Raw genomic sequence first — 23,860 nt, 5'->3', positions numbered from 1 at the left:
GCGGCGGGGGCGGCGGCCAGGGCCCTGCATGCGCAGGCGGCGGCGGCGGGGGGCGGCACCGGCGGTTTCTGCTCCCCGAGGAGGTAGGCGGCGGGGAGCCCCCGCACCCCCGCTTCCGGAAGGCCGGGACGCCCCCGGAGGGCCTCGGAGCGGGGCGCCGGGCGGCCCCGGGGGCGGGGAGGGACGTCCCCCGGGCCGGACTGCCCTCCCTGGGGCTCAGACACGCCCTGCCCGGGGGCGGCTTCGGGACCGGAGCGCTGCCCTCTGCGCGTGCCGCCGGGTAGGAGCGGGCCCTGCTTGGGGGAGACGGCGATGCCCCCGCCGGGCAGCCGGAGGGCACACGGCACCGCCGCCCCCAGCGCGCCGGGCGGCCCCTCGCCGCGACGTTGGGCCGACTTTGTGGCACGTCGTGGGTAACGAGGCAGCGTGGAGCTTAAAGCTGGCTTAGCACCGACGTGCCAGCCCCGAGGCAAACAGGCGGAGGGGGCGCCGGCCTCGGCGCAGCCCCGCGTCGCGCTGCGCGCAGCCCGCTCGGCAAGCTCGCTCTAATCCCCTCCCTGCGGTGGTGGCCAGTGCTCTGAAGGACACCTTGGAAAGCCTTTAACATTCAACACAGATAAAAGCCATGAGACGGACGTTATTCTCAATCTTAAAATAAATGGACGTTGGATTTTTTTAAAAAAGTTGTTGCTAAGGAATAATAGTTGGACTAAGTTTGGGTCATAGCAGGCTCTAGCCTCGCCACACCCACTTACTCTTAAGTGACTGGATGCTGTTTGGCTAATATTTAGGCTCAAATGTTGACTGACCGAAAGAAGCCTATACATTGCGGTGTTGACATTTTTTTAAATCTGAAGGTTCCAAGTGAAATGCTGTACTAAATTGTCATTCTTAGTCAAAGTCGTCTAATAGTGTGAGACCTGTTTGTTTTACTAAAACACACACACACACACACAAAAGACAAATATCTGAAGAGCACATGTTTAATTATGAATTCTAACGCTTATTTTAAGGAAGTTTTTATGATTTGTCATATACTTTAATTTTTTTTTTTGCAAGGCAGCGGGGTTAAGTGGCTTGCCCAAGGCCACACAGCTAGGTAACTAAGTGTCTGAGGCCAAATTTGAACTCAGGTATCCCTGACTCCAGGGCCGATGCTCTAAACACCACCTAGCCGCCCCTATATGCTTTAATCTTTATCCATGCAAATACATTTGGAGGCATTAAGTTGATAAATAATCCCTGGTTATTTTAACCAGATGGAAGGACCAATTTGAGTTAGTTGCCAACTAGTACCTGAGAAATCATTTTCTCTACAATATACAGACAAGTGGCTGTCTTGCATAAAGGCCTCCCAAGAAAAGGAATAAGTTACCTGCAAATGCAACCCATTCCCCTTTTGAGACACAGGTTAGGAAATTTTGCCTTTCATTGAGCCATAGTTCTGCCTTCTGTGCCCAAGCAGACTGAATATAACCCAGTTTGACAGCACTTAAAATAATTCCTCCCTATTTGTGGTATACAGCTCCACCCTATAGAGTCTCTGGTTAAATTTTTCAGTGTGAGCATTTACACCCTAGAAATGGGCAAACAATTAGATCAGGATTTGATTTTACTATTCTCTTGATTTTCTAGACTTGAGTATGATAGAGAAAATGTTAAAGATGGAGAGTAAACTTGAATTCAGAGAGCTTATTGTTTAACTCTCATTGGGAGACTACATATATCCCTAATTCTTGAAGGAACAGTCAGCCATCAACTCAAAGCCTTCCACTTTTCTGTTTCTCTTAAAGCCTTCCTTCTTCCTCTGTCTCTCTCTCTCTCTCTCTCTCTCTCTCTCTCTCTCTCTCTCTCTCTCTCTCTCTCTCTCCCTTGTTCAGTTATCAGTTTCATGTTTAGTTTTGTTTTGTTTTTTGGGCTTGGTAAATGGGACAATTCTCTTTTCTTATCTAGCCTTAATCACTGAATGACTTTTGCCTCAGACAAACAGAGACTTGAGAAAGACTTTAACTTAAAAAGGTGAAGTTCTCCCACTGCATCCAGGGCCCTCTTTAGGCATTCTTATCTTATATCTTGCCATTGGACCCAGAGAAGAGAATGAGGCTAGTGACTTTGAACACCCTGCCTGACTTGAATCAAATTCGCTTGCCAGTCATGAGAGATCATGATAGCTCCTCTTCAAGAACAAAGGACAAACAATAACAACTTCCTTCCTAAACTTTCATGCCCAGAACTAAGTAAGCATGGCATGGATAGGGAGAGCTAGCCTTAAAACCAGGAAGGACCTGGGCTCAAAATCAAACTCATATTGAATTCCTGGGGACTGTCTATTGTCTTAGAAATCACAAATTAACATTAGGTCCTAACTTTTGTTAAATATTTCAAAATTACATTTTAATCTGGTTCTTATGCACTGGAGTTGGGAAGTTTTGCCTCCCTGAGCTTGAAACCTCTGATGATACTTCAATGAAAATGGAAATAAGTTTAGTGCAACTTAGGTAGGGAATAAGAAACTGGATCTGTTGTTAGCTTATTGTTTAGAGCTCTCCCAATGAGTAACTTCTCTACAAGGCAGTTCAACACCTTTTCTTCCATGTACCAGATAAGAGAGTTACCATGAGCCCAGAAAGATTAATATTTATTTACTCAGGTTCACATAGCCATATATGTATCAGAGTGGGAACTTGAACCTAGGTCCTTCCTGGCTTTGAGTCTAGCTCTCTCCACAAGGCATATTATTAGCAGTCTCTAGTCTGGCATCACCTGTAAAAAGTTCATTTTATTGATCTGTTTGTCATGATCATTTTTATGGGGGGGGAACATCAGCTTTCCCTCTCCTTCATATTGGACCCTACCTTGCAATAGAAAATCAGTTGAGCAAAAATGTCCAATAGAGAGACTGACTATATTTGATAAAACATGCAGCATATGCTGCTTTAGTAAGTAACTACTTCTTTGTCATAACTATCCCTTCTCTGACATTCTCATTAGTTTTTCATTTTTCCTAAAATTGGACTTCCTTTTAGTAGACCTTTCATTGACATTGTTAGAGTTACTCTATAGTTTATTTCACTCAGCATTAGTTCATATAGATCTTCTAGTTTTCTTTGAATTCTTGATTTGTCATTTCTTACTGCTCGATAACATTCCGTTATTCAAGTATTATAGCTTTTTTCCAGTCATTCTCAATATATAGGCACTCACATTGGTTCATTTTTCTTGCTATCACAAAAAGTGGTGCTGTGAATATATTGGTTTCTACTAATCTTTGTTTTTTTGTCTTTCACTTCCTCAGATTATATGCTCAATAATGGGGTCACCTGTTCAAAGGGTATGGATACTTTAATATTTTTTTTTTTGCTTAATTCCAAAATGATAACCTGAAAGGTTGAACTAATACCCTGCTCTACCTGCTGTGTATTAGTGAGCCTTTTTTACCTGATAGCATGGACAATTTTTGTTGTTTATCAATGTGGCTGATTTTGCACAGCATGAAGTAAAACCTCAGAATTGTTTTAATCTGAATTTCTCTTACTATAAATGATTTGGAGCAGATTTTCAAACATTTTGAAAAAATTTTTTCCATAATCTTTGAATACTTATCTATTGAGAAATGGGAATGATTCTTAGTGTTAAATATTCCTGTCTGGAGGCCTCTGAGCTGAAATAGAAAGGCTTATAATTTTTTTTTCCAGTTTCTAGGAATTTTTTAAATTACATATAAAAATAATTTTTAATATTTGCATTTTAAAGTTTTGAGATTCTCTCCCCCTTCTCATTTTCCCTCTCTGAGATGGTAAGCAATTTGGTATAGTTTCTACATGTGTCATATTAGTCATGTTGTGAAAGAAAATGCAGATAAAATGAAGTAAAATATACTCTAATTTACATTTAGACTCAATCCGTTATTTCTTTGGTGGTATATTGCATTTTTTCATCATAAGGCCTTCCTATGGGATTATCCTGGATCTTTGTATTGCTGAGAATAACTGAGTCCTTCACAATTGATTGTTGAATAGTATATCTGTTATTTTTCCTCCTGCTTCTGCTCACTTCACTAATCATTTCTTAAAAGGACTAAACAAATATTGCTAATTATGATATAGATTTGAGAGGCAGAGAGTGAATACTCCTTATTGACCTTGATAAGTATAAGTCACCTAGGTCCTATTATATATTGTTGTTCAGTCATGTCTGACTCTTCATGACCCCATTTAGGGTTTTCTTGGCAAAGATACTGGAGTGGTATGCCATTTCTTTCTCTAGCTCATTTTTACAGATGAGAAAATTTAGGGTTCATTGATTTGCCCAGGGTCACATGCTAGTGTATCTCTGCAGATGTTAATGTTTCCATATTATTTCTTTAATCTAAGATTTTTATCAGTAGTATTTGCTGAAGGATGTGATCCAGGAAGACAGTACCTCTGGTGTAAGAGCTGCCAAGTACTTTTCAGGGCTGCTTTCTACCTTTGATGTCCACCTGAGCCACCTAACTGTTACTTGTGGCTACAAAAATCTGTAGCATGCACAGCGCCCACACCCTGGTAAACCATGTCAGCAGATGGCCTAAACCAGATCAAGGTGTCTTAAACCCATTGGTAAGTTAGAGTGTCTACCCCAAGCATGTGAAGTTTTCCCCTGGTGCAATGGGCAAATGAGAACAGTTTGTTCCAGTGGTCATGAGGGTAGCTGAAACAGGTGCTGTGGAGCACTTAGAAATTAGCTAGACGTAGAGACATAAGCTTGTCCACTGCATCTAGAACCATCACTAGTTGTCTTGAACTCTGTCTTGCCACTGGACAATTACAACTTTGGAAGAGAAAGTGAGACCGACAACTTCGTGAAACTCTACGTCACTTAAATCCGGTTTATACACAAATCAAAAGACATCATCCATACCACTTTACCATTTCTCTCTCAGAGTCCTGTGGTGACAATCAAGTGATGAAGCAGCTGATGCGAATACATTGGAAACTAGTCACAATCCTGTACAGAGGTGGCCAGGTCATAAGGTTGTTTCCTCATTGGAAGCATCAGTGGGATTTAGCAGCTCCCTGGGTATCTGAGCAGCCCTTTTTTTTTTAAGGTTTTTTCAAGGCAGTGGGGTTAAGTGGCTTGCCTAAGGTCACACAACTAAGTAATTAATAAGTGTCTGGGCCAGATTTGAATTCAGGTACTCCTGACTCCAGGGTTGGTGCTCTATCCACTGTGCCACCTAGCTGCCCCCTCTGAGCAGCCCTTTTAAGGATCACACTGATCATCTCCTGTGAGGAAGGGGTTAGAAAAGGTACCCTAAAAATTGTATCCTTATGTAACCCTAGCCTGATAACTGAGATAAGTAGGATCCCAGGATGTGGTCACAAAATATAGTAAAACTTCTTCAGGGAAGATTCTACTCATCTTCAGTGCTTGAAATGTGTGTGCACACTCATAGATTTTGTGTTGACCTGAAAAATAAACACTTCTTGTTGCAAAAGCACTCAGCAGATAACATATCTAAATAGCATCCCTGAGTGAAACAAGGCCAGCAAATGATGGCCAGCTTCCTGAAGTTGGAGTTGGATACATGGTTTTCTGGAGTGACCATGATGAAGGGGACCACCATGAAGCTGGGGTAAATTCTGCAATCAAAACTTGTCAACAAGCTTATATACCTAATACCAAAAGGAGTAAATGACAATGAGATTGCCACTTGAAGCAAAACGTTACACCACCACCATTATTAGTGCTGATGCTCCCACCATGACGAAGTCAAAGAAGAATTTTATGAAGAACCTGGAGACCCTTATTATCATTGAAACAAAAGACAATGAGTTTATAATTCTGGGGGATATTAATGCTAGAGTAGGCTCAGACTACCAGACATGTCAAGGAGTCCTTGGGACGAGTAGAGTTAGAAATAGCAACAGCAATAGTCACTTACTACTGAAGACTTGCTCATCCCATAACCTTTTCAACACAAATGGTGTCTTCCATTTACCTAAATGCAATGAAATTTCCTGGATGCACCCTCATAGCAAACATTAATATCTAATAGACTATGTGATTATAAGGAGAATAGACAAGATGTGAGAGTGATGCAGAGTGCTAGACTGATCACAAATTCATTTTTTTCCAAGTTAAATATTCACATTCAACTGAAGCGGCAGCCCCAAGGCAAAGTGACTGCAAGAGGAATTAATGTCAAAAGGTTAGTGTCCCTCCCTAAGTGGGAACAGTGGAACAGAAAAGGAGTTTGCAACTTTCAGAGATTTGTGTACAGTACTCTATTTATCTGATTCAGAATACCTGCAAAAGTCAAGACTGGTTTGATGAAAATGATGGGGAAATACAGAAACTGCTAAATGAAAAGCAAGAACTCCATAGGGTTTACCAGCAATATAGCTCATCAATTTCTTTTTTTTTCCTTAGGTTTTTTTTGCAAGGCAAATGGGGTTAAGTGGCTTGCCCAAGGCCACACAGCTAGGTAATTATTAAGTGTCTGAGACCAGATTTGAACCCAGGTACTCCTGACTCCAAGGCCGGTGCTTTATCCACTACGACAACTAGCCGCCCCAGCTCATCAGTTTCTACAAAGGCAGCATTTAATTCCATCAAAAGTAAAGTACAGGAGCAGCTAGGTAGCACAGTGAATAAAGGACCAGCCCTGGAAAATTTCACTCAATTTTTGGATAAGTAATGGACCCCTCCATCTTGAAATCTCGGCTAAAATTAGAATCAGCACTAGGTGCTTTGCCATATGAAAGGAGCCCAGTGGCATTCCTAACTTCTTCAGATGGAGCTCCAACTTCAACTTGAAGTAAACAATCAATAGCTTCTGTATTGATGGATAATGATCTGTTAAGAACACTATGGAAGTGTTCAGCCTATATCTTTAGTATCACGTCTCTAGCCCTAACCTATGTGGCTCTGTCACCACTGAGTAATGGAGGTACACCATGTCTTTGGCTCATAAATAGCTTTCAGGAGTCATAAAAGCACTCTGGATTGTTACTATCTCCCTAAAACTGAATTTCATCTGCCTTCTTACTGAGCCAAGAGTCCTGTATCTCTCTAAACTTTATTTGTATTTTAGTGCTTTAATTTTTTTTTATTTTTTTTTTGCAAAAGGATTAAGTAACTTGCCCAAGATCGCACAGCTAGGTAATTATTAAGTGTCTGAGGCCATATTTGAACTCAGGTCCTCCTGACTCCAGGGCTGGTCCCACAGAAATTCAAGGATACCTTCATCATCCATCTCTATAAAGGTGCCCTGTGACAATCACAAGTATTTCTTTTAGTCATTGCTGGTAAGATTCTTGCCAGAGTTCTTCTCAGTTAGCTGATCCTTCACTGGAAGACAGTTACCTCCCTGAGAGCCAAGTGTGGCTTCAGAGAGGGTCGAGGAACAGGCAATAAAAATGCCAGGAGGAGAACAAAGAGTCTATACAGCATTTGTGAATCTGACGAAGGCTTTTGAATCTTTGTCAGTCATGAGGACTTATGGAAAATTAAGTCAAAATTTGGTTATGGAAAGTTAAGCCAAAATTTAGTTGCCCAGAGAAATTCATCATTTTTGCACGTCAGTTTCATGAGGACATGGTTGCCCAGATTCTGGATAGTGGATGATGTTCTCATTGTTTGCCCGTCACCAGTGAATTGAAATAAGAATGTGTCCTTGCTACCATGCTTTTTTTAGCATGATGCTTTCAGCCATGTTATCAAACATCTTCACTAAGGATAAACACAGCATTAAGGTTAGCTATCTCACTGATTGTAAATTCTTCAACTTGAAAAGGCTAGAAGCCAAGACCAAAGTGGATGGAGTGTTGGTGCACGATCTTCTGTTTGCAGATGAATGTGTACTCAATGCAGCCTCTGAAGCTGAAATACAAATCTTTATTTTATTTTTTTGTTTTTGTTTTTGAGGCCTTGCTAATTTTTTATTTATTTTATTTTTTTGTGAGATGCAAATCTTATGCTAATTTTGACCTAACAATTAACAGCAAAAAAAGACAGGCACTCATCAGCCAGCACCATACCATCCATATGTCAAACCATCAGTTCAGCAAATGAGGAAGTTTTGAATATTGTGGATAAGTTTATTTACCTTGGCAGTGTACTTTCCAGAAAGGTATACATTGATAATGTTGACACACACAATAACTCCTGCTTCACAGGGTGGATGTGAAGACAAATGTGATATTTATAAAAGTGCTTTGTAAACCTTAAAGATCTGTATTAGGGCTTTAATTATTATTACCTCATTTGATTTGCTAGTATGTGTAAGTGCTTATTATCCTCACTTTACAGATGAGAAAATTGAGGCTGAAAGAGGTAGATTATCTCAGGCAGGATTCTAATTGCATTTTCCTGAATCTAATTCCATTTCTCTATCTACTATGCCAAACTGCTGCCCAATCTTATTTTAATATATAAGAGATTGATGAAAAGTTTGTAAAGGATATGCAAATCTGTTGTTCATTGTTTGCTGGTAATTAAAAATTTACCTTTTGAGATATTCTCTTTCAATGAGGTATCCTGCACACACAGTTAACAAACATTTATTAAATGCTTATTATATATGTGCCAGACACAAATGTTAAGCAATGGGGATACAGTGTTGATAAATATAGATAGTCTTTGTCCTTAAATGCTTATGTTCTAGTGGGAGAAACCAGCACATAAAAAGGGAACTGAAAAGTTAGGAGGAGACTTGGAAAAGAGGTACTTATGCAGGGCCATAGTGACTAAATCCTGAGAATTGTGGATCTGGGCTTTCCCAAAATGGAAATTCTGGGGAAAACCCCATAGGAGAAGATCCTGCTAGGAGTAAAGTTACATATTTTAAAAATTATTCGAGATATGTACCTTGAAAAGGTGTAACAACAGAAATAACTTTGAGCCTACTTATAAAATAAAAACAGGGAGATACATGCTTTTCAAAGGCATTTACAACCATCATGAAGGTGAATGGAAGGATGACATATAGTTACTCTAGCTACTCACATTTGTGGATGCTATTATATTGATTATATTAAGCCTTAGAAAGTGGTATAGACTTCTAAGTGAGAACCATAATTAATCACTCAAAAGTTAAGTGTAATTATTATCCACACGAGAAAAATTAGATAGATGAAGGTTCTCTCTGTGATGTGCAAATGAATAAGCTAGAGTGACTTCAATTTTAGATCTGTCTTGATTAGATTTTGCATGTAGGAGAAAAACCAGAAAAGCCTTTGGCAGTTTGTATAGCCCTTTGAATGATCCTAATTTCTCCCTTAAAAAAGCCTCTTTTAATTTTTAAAACATTAGCTTTTTTTTTAATTGCCTTTATTTCTGAATCTGTCTTTTACCTTTTCCTACCAAGTGGGCCATTCCTTGTAACTAAGAATAAAAAAAAAAGTACTCTGCATCAGTGATTTCTCATCCTTGTGAAAAAGGGAGATTCATTATGTCATCTCTCTTTAGGGTCAGACTCAGTCATTATATATGAAAGAGCTTTCAATTTTGTTTTGTATTCTATTTGTGTAGGCAGTATATATACTTTTTCCTGGTTCTGCTTATTTCCCTTCATATCAGTTCATGTAGTTGATCTATGGTTGTCTACACTCTTCATATTCATTATTTCTTACCTACATAATATTCTACTGCATTCGTGTGCTGCTGCAACTTGTTCAGTCATTGACAAAGTAAATTTCCTTTTAAACAACAATTTTTTCTGAAGAAATCAAGTTGATGGTCTTCCAAACGAGGTACCTAGGGGCTGTAATGCATTAGTAACAAAAAGTGCATGGTAGAAGGGCAAAAAAATGGGGCAGAGACAAAATGGTGGAGTAAAGGCAGGAATTTCCCACAAGCTCTCTCCCAGACCAATCCAAATACCTCTTTAAATAGTGACTCAAAACAAATTCTTGAGTGGCAGAACCCACAAAAAGACTGGGTGAAACAATTTTCCAGCCCAAAACAACTTGGAAGATCCACTAGGCTTTGAAAGGGTTGCAACACAGCTCTGGCCACTCTGGAACAAACTGGCTCCAATTATCCAGGAATAGCCCACAGGACCCCTGGTCTTTGGAGGCACCCGAGTCCAAGAAAGCAGTGACAGTTTCCAGACCTCTCAGGCCAGGGATTGCCAAGAACAACTTGGAAGGTCAACATGAAAACTGCTACACTAGGGTGAGAAAGGGAAGCCTAATCTAGCATAGTCCTCAGAGCAGACCTGGCCCTGGGAGCCACCTGGCAGCTGCTTCCAGAGTATTCGTCCACAGGTGGTAAGGGGGGTGAGTGAGATTGCAGAATCTCTTTGCTGTCTCTGAGGCACCCATACTCAGATCCAGGTTGCAATCTGAACCCCAGACTCAGAAAAAAGGAGCTTTACTGCCATAGCAGAGCAGGGATCCTCCTCACAGTTCCAGGGCAGAAGGAGAATGCATGTAGTCATCCACAAACCAGAGCACAGGCCAAAAAAACAGTCAGAGGCTCTCATAAGACCTTGGAGGAATTAAGGACCGTGGAAGGTATCCCTCAAAACAGCTGCAAAAACCCTCCAAAGCTTGGGACAACAGATCCTCTACCCTGGGAGCAGAACCCCATCTTTAAAAAAAAATTAAAATCAAGTCATATGGGGAAATGAGCAAATAACAAAAGAAAAAAATCCAGTCATGGACAATTACTTTAGTCCTGTGGAGGATCAAAATACATATTCAGAAGATAACAAAGTCAAAACTGTCTTCAAAGCCTACAAGAAAAATAGGAATTGGTCTCAGGCTATGGAAGTACTCAAGATTTTGAAGATCAAGTAAGGGAGATAGAGGAAAAAATGAAAAGAGAAATGAAAGCATGTGGGAAAATCATGGAAATCAATTCAGCAGCTTGGTGAAAGAATTACAATAAAATACTGAAGAAAATAACATCTTAAAAACCAATTTGGGTCAAATGGAAAAAGCAGTCCAAAATTCCAATTAGGAGAAGAATGCCTTAAAAAGCAGAATTGGCCAGATGGAAAAAAAGCTCTTTGAAAAAAATAATTCCTCCAAATGTAAAGTGGAGCTTAGGGAAGATGATGACTTTGTGAGAAATCAAGAAATAATTAAATTAAAACCCAAAGAATGAAAAACTAGAAGAAAATGTGAAATATCTCCTTGGAAAAATAACTGACCTGGAAAACAGATCCAGGAGAGATAATTTAAAAATTATTGGACTACCTGTAAAAATCAGGACCAAAAAAGATCCTAGGTATTGTTTTTTAAGAAATTCTTAAGGAAAATTGCCTTGATATTCTAGAAGCAGAAGGTAAAATGTTCTCATGTGGAGTAGCTTCCTTTTCTCCCTTCCCCTTTCAGTGTCTCATGTGTTATCTTCCCTCTTTATATTGTCAGCTCCTTGAGGGCAGGGACTGTCTTTCATATTTCCAGCATTTGGCCCAGAGTGGACAGTTAATAAACGTTTATCAACCAGCTACAAGAGAGGACATTGTTAGGTTTTTAATCTATCCATTTGTTTTGAATAAAAGTCCACCCTTTTAGAGCCTTCCCAGTCATGGTTCTGGTATCATTAAATCTCAGTGCATATAGTCAAATTTGTACCTCTGCAACTAGGGATAGGGAAACCTGAGATTCCTTGGGAGAGGGAACTTTTAGGAGAGGAAATTGTCAAATTAGATAGCATTGCCTAGAGTACTGAGAAGGTAAAGAGCTTGACCAGGGTCACCCAAACCAGCATGGGGCAGAAGAAGAGTGTGTAATCAGATCTTACTAGTTAAGTAGACAGTTCCCTGATCTACTTGTCATGCTGTCTTTATTTACATTAGGCTCTTATCTTCCTTACTAGCTATACTTAGTAAATTGGTATGTAAACTACATGGATTATTTGGTTTTATTGGTTGGTTCCTTGGTTTTTATTTCCTATAAACTGCTAGGTACCTCAATGTCATTTTCTTCCTAGATTATAACTCTAAGGACACTGGATTTTGAAACTGAGTGCTTGAATTTAAATTCTAATTCCCCAGCTGGAAGCAGATTTTGGGCAAGTCACTTAATCTCTCTGCTTGCTCATTTGTGAAATGAGAGGGTTGAACACTAGAAGACCTTTGTGGTCCTTCTGGCTTTATATCTGATGATGGCACTGAGTACATGCTTGATACAGAGCTTTCACCATCCACTTTTCAAATTTGCAAGACTCTAGGCAAATACTTTCTTATTGGTGCTTGTTAGGTATGCTTCAACTATAGCCAGGAATCTTTCATTCCTTTGTTTTAAGCTATGACTCAGAAGTCTCAATTCTTCTTAGACACCAGTCTCTTAATTAGCTGTTCACTTTATATATTCTCAAGGGGGACTCATCCAAACCAATTTTCTTTTCCCATTTCTGTTCTTTTGTCCCCCTTTTCAATGTAATTTAGAACCTTTGTTGGACATAGTATTTGTTAAAGGGCCTGTATAAATATATTTAAATTATGTTACAATCAAGGTGGCTCACTGGACCTCAGGAGGACCTGAGTTCAAATTCAGCCTCAGACTCTTAATAGTTACCTAGCTGGTGTAGCCTTGGGCAAGGCCCTTTACGCCATTGCCTTGCAAAAACCTTAAAAAAAAAAAGAATCCCGTTGTCGACATAGTGAATAAAAGAAATTAAATTAGTTTCTTAAAGAAAACTAACATTGCATACACTTCAAAAAATAAAAGAACACTTTTTGAAATAACTTTTAAATGTAAATCTGGAAAGCACAATAATGTATAGCAAAATAAAATGAGGCATCGTTATATAAAAAAAAGTTCAGTGCACTTTTAAAAACATCACCATCACTTATCAATCAATTGACTGATATTTAGAAATTAAGCACCTCCTCTTTACTCTGCTAGGTGCTAAAACCAAAAGTGAAACAGTCCCTTGAGGAACTTCCATTCTATAAGGGGGAAACGTGTGTGTTTGTGTGTGTGTGTGTGTGTGTACACATATACACACACACACATATATATGAAACCACATACAGAATAAATATGAGGTTAATTTTGATGAGAATACAGTGTCTTGGGAATTGAGGAAAGGACTCATGCAGAGGGTAGTATTTAATCTATGCCTTGAAGGAAATTAGGGATTTTAAGAGGCAGAGGTAAGAAGGGAGTACACTTTAGGAGAACAAACAGTGCAAAAGTATGGTAGTGGGAGACGAAATGTGGCATATGAGGAACAGTAAGGAGCACTGTTTTGACTGACCAAAATTGTTTGAAGGGAGATAATGATTAATGAGGTTGGTAAAATAGGTTGGACCCAGATTGTGGAGGACTAAAATTGATCGACAGAAGGCTTGTATTTGATTTGAATAGAAATGTATTGGTAAAGAAGTGATATTAGACTTGTTCTTTAGTAGAAACACTTTAGTAGTTGAAAAGAGGATGGATTGGAGAGGGGAAAGGCTTGAAGCAATGAAAGCATATAGGAAACTATTGACAGTAGCTCAAATGAGGTGTTGATGTCCTGAATAGAAGGCTAAACCAGTTGCTTCTTGCTGTCCTCCATTGCCATCATAGAACCCTCTATTGTAAAAAGAAAGTACAGTTAAGCAGTACATTAACTGTCTCAAAATATTCGCCTCATTCTACACCTCTTGTCCACCACTTCTCTACTAAAGGCTGGTAGTCACCATCAAGTACTCTTTACCATCAGCCTTCTAGAATAATGACTAGTCAGAGAATTGATCAGCCCTACAATCTTTGAATGTTTTCCTCTATATTATTGTTTCCTTGGTTATTAGGTAAAATTTTCTCCTTGTTTATTTTACAGTATATTCATATATATCACAAGTTCCTCTAAATTCTGAAAATTTTTTATTTCTTTTAATGTAATCCATTATGTTCACATATCAGTTTATTTAGTCTGTTTGTGGTTGATGCTCACTCTTCTTTCTTGTTCTTTGTGTCCTCAAAAAGTGCTTCTATGAATACTTTTATTAATATATGGAACTTTTCCTTTTGACTGAATATGGTTTTCATTTCCCATTATAAACTGAAAGGGACTACACTAATGAAGTTGGATATTGTTACGCAGAATCAGATTATCATTGGGTATGGCGTTATTGTTTTAAGGAATATGAATATGAATTCTTGAATCATCTGGAACAACCATAAATCTTCTAAATGCAAAATACTTTCCAGACCTGAATGGAAATTGTATTTGAGTTATTCAATTCTATTAATTACAATGATTGGATGATGATTGGCATATTCCTCACATTGTTTTCTAAAGTTGAATGGATGGTTTTAATCACAATAGAATACCATTATAACAAGATAGATTATTACATGTTTTTTAACAAATACAAGTGAAATATTCTTCAAAACACTGCCTGTACTATTATAGAAGGTGCTATTGTAAAAACGGATATTCATATACCAATTCCTTAAGTAAACATAACCAAACAAATTAACTAGATAAAAGCAGAAGCAAGTCATTTGACTTGCTTTGTATTTTTAAACTATAATAGATCTTTTAGTTCATTCTAAATCTAGCCAACATTTTAGACAATTTTATATTTAGAATCACAAGTTCTAAAATTCAAGTTTATTATTCTATTATAAATTTGTTTTTTAAATTTTAGGATGAAGACATTGTTTGAAGAGATCAAAGCATCAATTAAAAATAACTATAACCAAGACCGTTCATTTTGGAGGCCTGTCCTTCCTTGGGGAGGGGTTTTTACTATCAAAGCTGGCCGCAAAGCAGTGTCCTGTACACCACTCTATGTTGAAATAAACCTGAAAAATACCTGCACTATAGATGGATTCTTGATGTTACTATATGTCATTCTACATGAAAATGAAAATTTCCCCAGGGAACTCTCTCTTCACTTAGGCAGAGAGTTTGTAGACTGTTTTCTTTACTTAATGGACTCATACAGTTTTACAACTGTGAAACTACTCTGGATTTGGGACAAGATGGAAAAACAGCAATACAAATCTGAAGTTCACAAAGCTTCATTAATAATTGATTTGTTTGGAAATGAGCATGATAACTTTACAAAGAATCTGGAAAACCTCATGTCAACTATCCAAGAGAGTTATTGTTCAAACTGGAGATGTCCAACCCGAGTGCAGGAAGATCAGCAGCGAACAATTAACATAAAGTAAGTAGCTGAAAGTAATGTTAGAGGAGGTGCCAGGATTCAACTGAATATTTAGGAGAAAGGGCAAACAATAGGATAGTAACAGAAAGAGGTGGGGACAAACTATAAGAGGAAGAAGATTGTCTCTGGACTAGGAAAAGAAAATTATAGCTATAAGGAAAAGAACAAAGATACACTAAGCTGGGGTGGCTAGGTAGTGCAGTGGATAGAGCACTGGTCCTGGAGTCGGGAGGACCTGAGTTCAAATCCGGTCTCAGACACTTAATAATTACCTAGCTGTGTGGCCTTGGGCAAACCACTTAACCCCATTACCTTGTAAAAACCTAAAAAAAAAAATAAAGATACACCAAGCTATTCTATATGTGTACATCTATACCAACACTTAAATGTTTGACTGACACCAGAAAGGGAACTTGGATCTCATTCAGGAAAAACAGCAAAATATTTTCATTTGGAAAAATAAATGATATTCCATAATTTTGAAAAGTTTCCTTATAAATGTATTTGTGGGTAATTGTTTTTAAGATAGTAAATTGTTTTTTATAAACACAGCATAAATTATATTATCCCAGAAATAGTTCAATGGGAATATTCAATGGGAATAAAATATTTTTTTTATTTATCTACATTGCTTTGTTGTATATACAAAGAGGGCCAACTAATTTTATCTTTGCATAAGGCTTCTAAAAACTGAGATGACATTAAATATAATACGCTTTCTCTATTTTTCATTGAATTGTTTAAATAATTTCTTCTTTTGTAAACAAGTTCTTAATTTATTTTGCCTATTAAATTTTGTATTTTAAACAGTAATGAAATATTCATAACTGTATATCAGTGGCTACAATTATTGATAAGATATCTGACTTAGATTTGTAATAGAAAATGCCGATATTTTCAATACACATGGTGCAATTTTCAATGCACACCATTATCAGTCTCATTTTTCTGCATAACTCGTGTGTGTGTGTGTGTGTGTGTGTGTAGAAAAAGAGGGAAAAGTGCGTTTTTACAGGGAAAGAAATATTCAGGTACAGACAAGTTAAGTGACTTGCCGATAATACCATTTCCAAAGTCCTAGTCACCTGTTGTAAACATCAGATTAAACCAAATTGCTTCTTTGAAATACTTTTTTGTTTGGTAAATTATTTTCTCCCAGTTACATGCAAAAACAAGTTTCAACATTCACTTCCAAAACCTTGAGTTCCAGATTCTCTGCCTTCCTCCCAATCCATTCCCCCCATTGAGAAAGCAAGTTACTTGATATAGGTTAAAAATGTGTAATCATGAACAAACATTAACACAGTAGTCAGAGAGAAAAAAGAGAAGCCTGAAGAAAAATAAAATTTAAAAAAAGTATGCTTCAGTCTGCATTCAGATACCATCAACTCTGTCTTTATAATGTATAATATTCTTTTTCATAAGTTTTTTTTTAATTTTTTATTTTTTTGCAAGGCAATGGGGGGGGGGGTTAAAGTGGCTTGCCCAAGGCCACACAGCTAGGTAATTATTAAGTGTCTGAGGCCAGATTTGAACTCGGGTACTCCTGATTCCAAGGCCGGTGCTCTATCCACTGCTCCACCTAGCCACCCCTTTTATAAGTCTTAAAAGAGTTCTCTTGGGTCACAGCACTGCAGAGAAAAGGTAGATCATTCACAGTTGATCCTGCAATATTGCTGTTATTTTGTATACAGTATATTTCCATTAGGGTGAGAGCATCCTGTTCATCATGAAACTCTTTTAAAATTTAATTTTAAAGTTTTCCTTTAGCAACAACATTTTAGAATCAATTATACAATAATGTTTCTGGAAAAGTTAGAGAAATGTTGAAGGCATTATCCTGTTTGTATATTAAGAATATTATCTTAAATTGCAATAAGAACTGTGCTTTATACTTCTAAACATAAAATTATACATATTTCGTAATTGTTTCAGTCCTCCCCAAGAAATACCACATGGAAACTTGATTCGATTAGCAGTGGATGAATTATTTTGTTCCAAGATAGAACTGTGTGAAGAGCGAGGGTGAGTATTTTGTCAACTATTTAAAGACAATCTGTTCCTATGCTATTTATAGAAAAACATGTAAACACATGTATTTTTTTATGTTCTATTAAGTTAACATATATTTTATATATGTGTATATATGTTACAAATACTGTGTTTTAGTATTATTACATGCCAGTGTATAGTGTAATTACAGCTCATTAATATGACCGTAATACCATTTTTCTCCATTAATGAGTAGGTACCCTGGTTAAGCAAAACCCAACCAATGAGGACCCCCAATTAACTGGATGTTTTTCTGCACTCCAAATTTAGGAAAAAAGAGGTAAATTTAAAAAAAAAGAAACGAAAGAAAAAAGATTTAGTATAAAAAATAATAACTCTATCCTGGAACCAGTACACTCATTAGTCTAGACTCCTACATTTCAGAATGATAATCCTAAGAAAGTACAAATTATTTAATCACATAAGAAAGGTTAAATTGTATTTGGTACTCTGTTTTGTCAAGAAAAATTAGCTTGGGGTGTGTGTGTGTGTGTGTGTGTGTGTGTGTTGATTTTTGTAAGGTGATGGGGGTTAAGTGACCTTCCCAGAGTCACATAGCTAGTAAGTATCAAGTGTTTGAGTCTGGATTTGAACTCAGGTCATCCTGACTCCAGGGCTGGTACTCTATACACTGTGCCACCTAGCTGCCCCCTAGCTTTTATATTTAAAAAAAATATTAATAATAAGATTAGAAGCAAAAAAAATTTTCTGGTTCATTTAGTCTAATAATAAAATATTATAAGCAGTGTGTCATGTCCAAAGCATTCTAGTGACTGTATATTTTACTTTTGTGGTCAGTTTTGTAGTTTTTTAATTCATATTGAGTAAAAAATTTATAGAGCCTGCTATTGCTGAGGAAAAATAGCTTCTCACATGTCAATAGATAACAGTGTTTGTCAAATGGAGTAAATAAAAAAGAGAATTTATCCAGGCTACAAGGAATTCTTGAAAGGTCATGTTACTTACCTCTTCATATACTCATAAGAAGAAACTATTTCCAAATTCTAAAGCTTTAATAATCTTCTTGAGGGAAGAATTGTTTCATTTTTATCTTTGTATCTTAATCACAGTGCTTGGGACTTACTATATGCTTAATAAATATTCATAAATTAATGAACAACAATTATAAAATAATGGTGTTTCAGTGGTGTCATTTTTAATAAATGCCATTTTTGTGCTTTAATGTTTTACAAGCACTTTGCATATGGTATGTAATTATTTGACCTTCAAAACAGATAAATGCTACAAATGTTATCACTCTTTTACAGATGAGAAACTGAGACTCGAAAGGTTAAGTGACTTGCTCATGGTTACAGTGCTACTAAGTATAAGAGGTAGGGTTTAACCCAGGCCTTGGCTTGACAGCAAGTAGCATTCTTTCCACTCTCTCATGCTGTCTCCTTACTCTAGGAACTTCATCATTCAGCAATGAATAGAAACTGTTGGGGGGGGAAGGATATGCCAAATATGAGTAAAAAGATCTACTCCAGTACATAAAATTAAGCTTTTGGAAAATTAAAATTACAACAAAGCAATTATAGAAGTATTGAAAAGATTGTGTTCCATATGAAATAATAATTCCTGATTTTTCATTTTAGCTGTGGTGGTCTAAGAGAATTTTCCCAGCGAGTTTTCTGCCATGGAGCACCACCGTTTGTGGTCTTAAATATGCAGCACTGGAAATCTGAAGACCTGGCATATGTACCATATTACTTGGATTTATCTGATCACAAGTAGGCACTATTTTTGTTTTTTAGAGCAATTGAAAAATGGAATTTCAGTTAGTTTACCTATTTATTCACATTTTGAAAAGGCCTAAAAAGGGATTGTGTTTGTTGAAGAGTCTTTGCTGAATTCCCTTTTTATTCAGAATGAGTTTTTAGATTACTACAAGTAAATGTAGTTTTATTTTTTTTTCAGTTTAGTAATGCTAGTAAGTGCTTACTTAACAGAGGTTAATATCTATAGAATGTTATAGGACCAAACTTAAGCATATAAATGAGAGATCCTAAATCCTTTTAGTACTTTGGTTTAGAAAGTTTTATGTGATTCATTGTTATTTGTTAAAATGCTTTATTGTTGTGGTTAACCCCTCACTGTGCAAATCAAATATTATATCTCATCATTCTGTGTGATTTCTTGCTGATGTCTTTCTGCACATCTTCCTTGTAGGACATACCCAATGACCTAAATATTTTTGTTTGATTCTTGTGATATTTTAATAATATTTATAAAGTAGTCAGACTGTCAATTTCTTATTCTTGTTATCTTTGTTAACATACACTTTAGAAATTTTAAGTTTTTGGCCACATCAACACATATGCATCATAAATCAGTCAGATAACCATCTCTTTCTGAGACTCAGACAGTGAAACCATAGTTTTCTGATTGTTAGTATATGAGTTTAATCTTTCTGATTAAAAAGACAGTTAAAATCATTTTAAACCCACATACTTTATAATTTATCTTAATTTTCAGGTATTTGTTGGAAGGTGCCACATTATTTAACAAAGAGGAACATCATTATTCTGCAGCTTTCCAGATTGATGGATATTGGATGCACTATGATGGCCTCAGAAATGTGAATTTAATTTTGTTAAATAAACCACCAGAGTTTCTCCTCTTGTCATCATTGGTTTATATTCGAGCAACAGAAAAATAAATGTAGACTGATGCTAAATTAAATTGTGTTCCCTCCTGCCCCTCCCCTCCAAATTAAGGGCTCTTTTCTGTTTACTTGGTATCCAAGAAAATGTTAAACTACAGTAGTTTCAGAGTTGTATTATCCAATGCTAAGCCCCAGGTAAATGTTTTATATAGAAAAAAAACTATGCAAATGTTTGTAATTCTTTTTATATTTTCTGATTTATTTTTATACAAGCATTTTATGTTGAAATAAAAATAAATTGTAATTTTGAATTTTGTATTCATATGTACATTAGATCTGTTGAAATTAATGTACTTTTCTTTATCCAAAAAAATTGCATTTGCAATTAGATACTTTTTTTCTTAGAGATTCAAATAAAAATTCTTCAATCCTGAATCTATATTGAGAAAAGTCAGGTTAAAACTTACTCAAAGTTTAGAAGATTTTCGTATTTCTGCTTCACCTCATTTCATCACAACGCAGAGTGCATTATGGAATCAGCTATGTTTCTTTTGGATATGTAACTTGTCAGTGTCTTAACTATCTTTGTCCATTTTTTCCTAAGCTAGAAGTATCAATTTTTAAACATTTTTGTGTTCACACATAACTGTGCCCTTATGCATGGACTTTGAATAAGTTTTACAGAATAATGCTGAGGGAATTTCGAACCAGTTGCTCAAGTATTACAGCCCTTGTTAACTAATTTTAAGTATTAATTCCCAGGCAAGTGTTATTAATAATTATATAACATCCTAAAAATAACTTGTTTCTAAATTAAATAGGAATAGAAATTATATTTTACAGGAGTGACAAATGTGTTTTCTTAGATACTAAAGTAGACAATTTTTTTTCTCATGCTAGTGTGAATGGAAGCAGTATGCTTTATTTTGTTTTGATGACGAAAATAAAAACTTGTCATTAGAATTTTTGTTTTTGTCCTAAATCTGAATATTATATATCAGTGACAAAAATATCTATCCATCTGTATATCTATATATGATCTACATATAATATCTATACCTATATCTATATATATACACACACACATATGTATGTTTGTATGTGCTTATATACTTTGGCTGTTTGCTTGGTAAACTAATAGGTTAACAGTTTGGGTTTTGAATATGTCACCGCAGAAGTTTACAATTATCAGAATATTGTGCTCATTAAAGTCCCTAAGAACCTTTTTTGGCTATTATCTCTTCAGTTGAGAAGAGGAAAAAAAACAAGACTCTTGAGGAAGATAGTATCTTGGATATATACATACATACATATATATATACCTAAAAGTATTCTATACTTAAAAGTATTCTATCTTAATGAATTTATAGGAATCACAGAGGTTAAAATTGGCTTAATGTTCAGATAGGCAAAGTATTTTTGAGAATTAAATTCACCCTACATATTATATGGTTAACTTACATAGAGTAACATTTTTTATTAAATGAAATCTCAAATTGCCATTGTGGTCACATCAGTATTGCAGAATTGAATTGAGGCAATCCCAGTATGAAAATACTTAAACAGGAGATAAATCTGGTGTTGGGTAATCACTTTTACAAAAAAATATCTTTTGCTAGTGTTTTCTTATTGTATTTTACAAAGGATTTGATTTACAGTTAAACTTTTTGAACAGACCAAGATGCACTTGGTGGTACTATGGGTTAAAAAGACTAAAAGTAATAACTCACATTTATATAGGGCTGTAAAATAAGTATACTCCCTAAAATTACAAGGATACAAATAGTAAATAAATTGATCCTTTACTAAATTTACAAAAATTGTGCTTAAAGGGAAAATTTTACTCAACACTTTGCACCTTATTTAAAATAAGTACTTGATGCTAGTTGTTCCAAAATGGTGACTTACCTACCTCACAGGGTTGTTGTGAGGGTGAAGATAATGTCTGTAAAAGTCTTGACCACCCTGAAAGGTGCTAATAAAAAAAAAATGATTTTTTTCCTCTTTCATATATGGTATGTCTCCTAGTATATTTATTACTTCTTTATCATCTCTAGTATTTAAAACAATAGTTTTGTATAAAGGGCTGAATGTGATAGAATAATATAATTGAAATCAAATGTTCCCAAGTATATTACAAAGGGATAAAAATTGTGAAATGCTTAAATTGGGTATTCAACAAGCAAACAAGCATTTACTAATCAACTACTATTTGCTAGGCACACTACGGCTCCAAAATAAAAAAGTGATCCTTGACCTCCAGAACAGAAGGACATATCTGTCTGCCTCTCCCCCTCAAATTTTTAATTATATTTAATTTTTTTTCCAATTAGATGTAAAAAAAATTTTTAACTTTTTAAAAAAGTTGTGAATTAAATTCTTTTCCTCCCTTTCCCTCTTCTTGAGAAGGCAAATAATTTAATATAAACTATACATGTGTAGCTATGTAAAATTATTTGCATATTAGCCATGTTGTGAAAGAAAAGAAACCATAAAAAAAGAAAAGAGTATGCTTCAACTTTATCAATTCTTTCTTCGTTGGTAGCATTTAATCAAAATTATCCATTTTACATATTGTATCCCTTCTTTATAAATCTGACAGGTGCACAGGTGCACTATTCTATACTCTGAATTATGTCTAAATCATTTACTCCTTTTGACCTTATCTTGGTATATGTTAAGGTATTTGTCTACACCTGGTTTCTTCCAAACTACTTTCCAATTTTCCCAGAAATTTTTGTCAGTGAGTTCTTGTCCCAATACCTTAGATCTTTACATTTATTAAATACTAGATTACTATGGTCATTTTTTACTGTGCACTGGTCTTTATCTATCCTATTGGTCTACCACTGTATTTTGTTGTCCTGTACCAGATTGTTTTGATGATTGCTGCTTTGTCATACAAGCCATCATCCTCTGTATTTTTCTCCCTTAGATATGTATTTATTTCCCAATTACATGTAAAGATAATTTTGAACATTCAAATCCTTTTGCAGGTTTTTGAATTCTACTGGTTTTTTTTTTTACATTCAGCCTATTCCCCTGGCCCCAAACAATCTGATTTAGATTATGCATGTAAAATTTTGTCTCCATATTAGTCATGCTACTTCTCTTATTTTTTCATTAATTCCTTTGATATTCTTGACTTTTTGTTCTCCCCAATTAATTTTGTTATTTTTTTCTAGCTCTGTAAAATAATTTTTGGTAGTTTGGTATGACACTGAACAAATTTAGGTATAACTGTCATTTTTAGTATATTGACTCAGCCTACTCATGAGTAATTGATACTTCTCCAGTTGTTTAGATTTGACTGCATTTGTGAAAAAAGCTTTTGTAATTTTGTTCAGTTCCTGGATTTGTCTTGGTAAGTGGATTGTCAAATGTTTTATTTTTGTCTACAGTTTATTTAAATAGAATTTCTGTTTCTAGTTCTTCCTGCTAACCTCTGTTGGTAATATAGAAAAATGCTGATGACTTATGTGAGTTTATTTTATATGCTGAAACTGTTAAAATTGTCATTTTAATAGTTTAAGTTGATTCTCTAAGTATATCATATCTACAAAGAGTGATAGTTTTCTATCTTTATTGCCTGTCCTAATTCCTTTAATTTCTTTTTCTTCTTTTATTTCTATTAACTAATAAAGTATGAATAAAAGGCATCCTTGCTTCCCTATAACAGATAACAATAGTTTTAGATAGTTACTACTTGTCATTTTAAGTAAAACTCCATTTATTCCTATGCTTCTCAGTATTTTTAAGAGAAATGACTTTATTTTGTCAGAAGTTTGAATTTTTATCTCAATATGGTTATTCTGATAATTTTCTTTTATTTTTTGGTAAGGCAATGGAGTTAAGTGACTTGCCCAAGGTCGCACAGCTAGATAATCATTAAGTGTCTAAGGCTGGATTTGAACTCAAGTCCTCCTGACTCCAGGGCCAGTGCTCTATCCACTGTGCCACCTAGCCACCCCTCTGGTAGTTTTCTTAATACTAAATCATTATTCCTGGTATAAATCTCACCTGGTCATAGTGTATGATCTTTGATATACTGCTATAATCTACTTGCTAGTCTTTTATTTAAAATTTTTTATCAATAT

The 23,860-nt window shown here is 35.9% G+C and overlaps 1 protein-coding gene across 3 annotated transcripts; it reads left to right on the top strand.

Moving 5' to 3' along the window:
• On the top strand, positions 1–23,098 carry DORIP1 (dopamine receptor interacting protein 1). 3 transcript variants are annotated; one of them, XM_074235867.1, is made up of 5 exons: positions 1–83; positions 14,579–15,103; positions 17,039–17,128; positions 18,754–18,888; positions 19,634–23,098. In XM_074235867.1, the coding sequence occupies exons 2-5, from the start codon at positions 14,580–14,582 to the stop codon at positions 19,815–19,817; spliced, it is 933 nt and encodes a 310-aa protein (XP_074091968.1). In that variant the 5' UTR covers positions 1–83; position 14,579; the 3' UTR covers positions 19,818–23,098. The 3 variants fall into 3 exon arrangements, with proteins under 3 accessions (XP_074091968.1, XP_074091969.1, XP_074091970.1); XM_074235868.1 differs by lacking the exon at positions 1–83 and adding an exon at positions 738–3,331; XM_074235869.1 differs by lacking the exon at positions 1–83 and adding an exon at positions 3,357–4,598.
• Positions 23,099–23,860: the final 762 nt, after the last annotated feature.

This window comes from Macrotis lagotis, chromosome 4 (genome assembly GCF_037893015.1).
Source record: "Macrotis lagotis isolate mMagLag1 chromosome 4, bilby.v1.9.chrom.fasta, whole genome shotgun sequence".
Taxonomy (NCBI): domain Eukaryota; kingdom Metazoa; phylum Chordata; class Mammalia; order Peramelemorphia; family Peramelidae; genus Macrotis; species Macrotis lagotis.
Note: the sequence above shows the minus strand (reverse complement) of the source record. Positions and strands in the feature narration are given on the sequence as shown.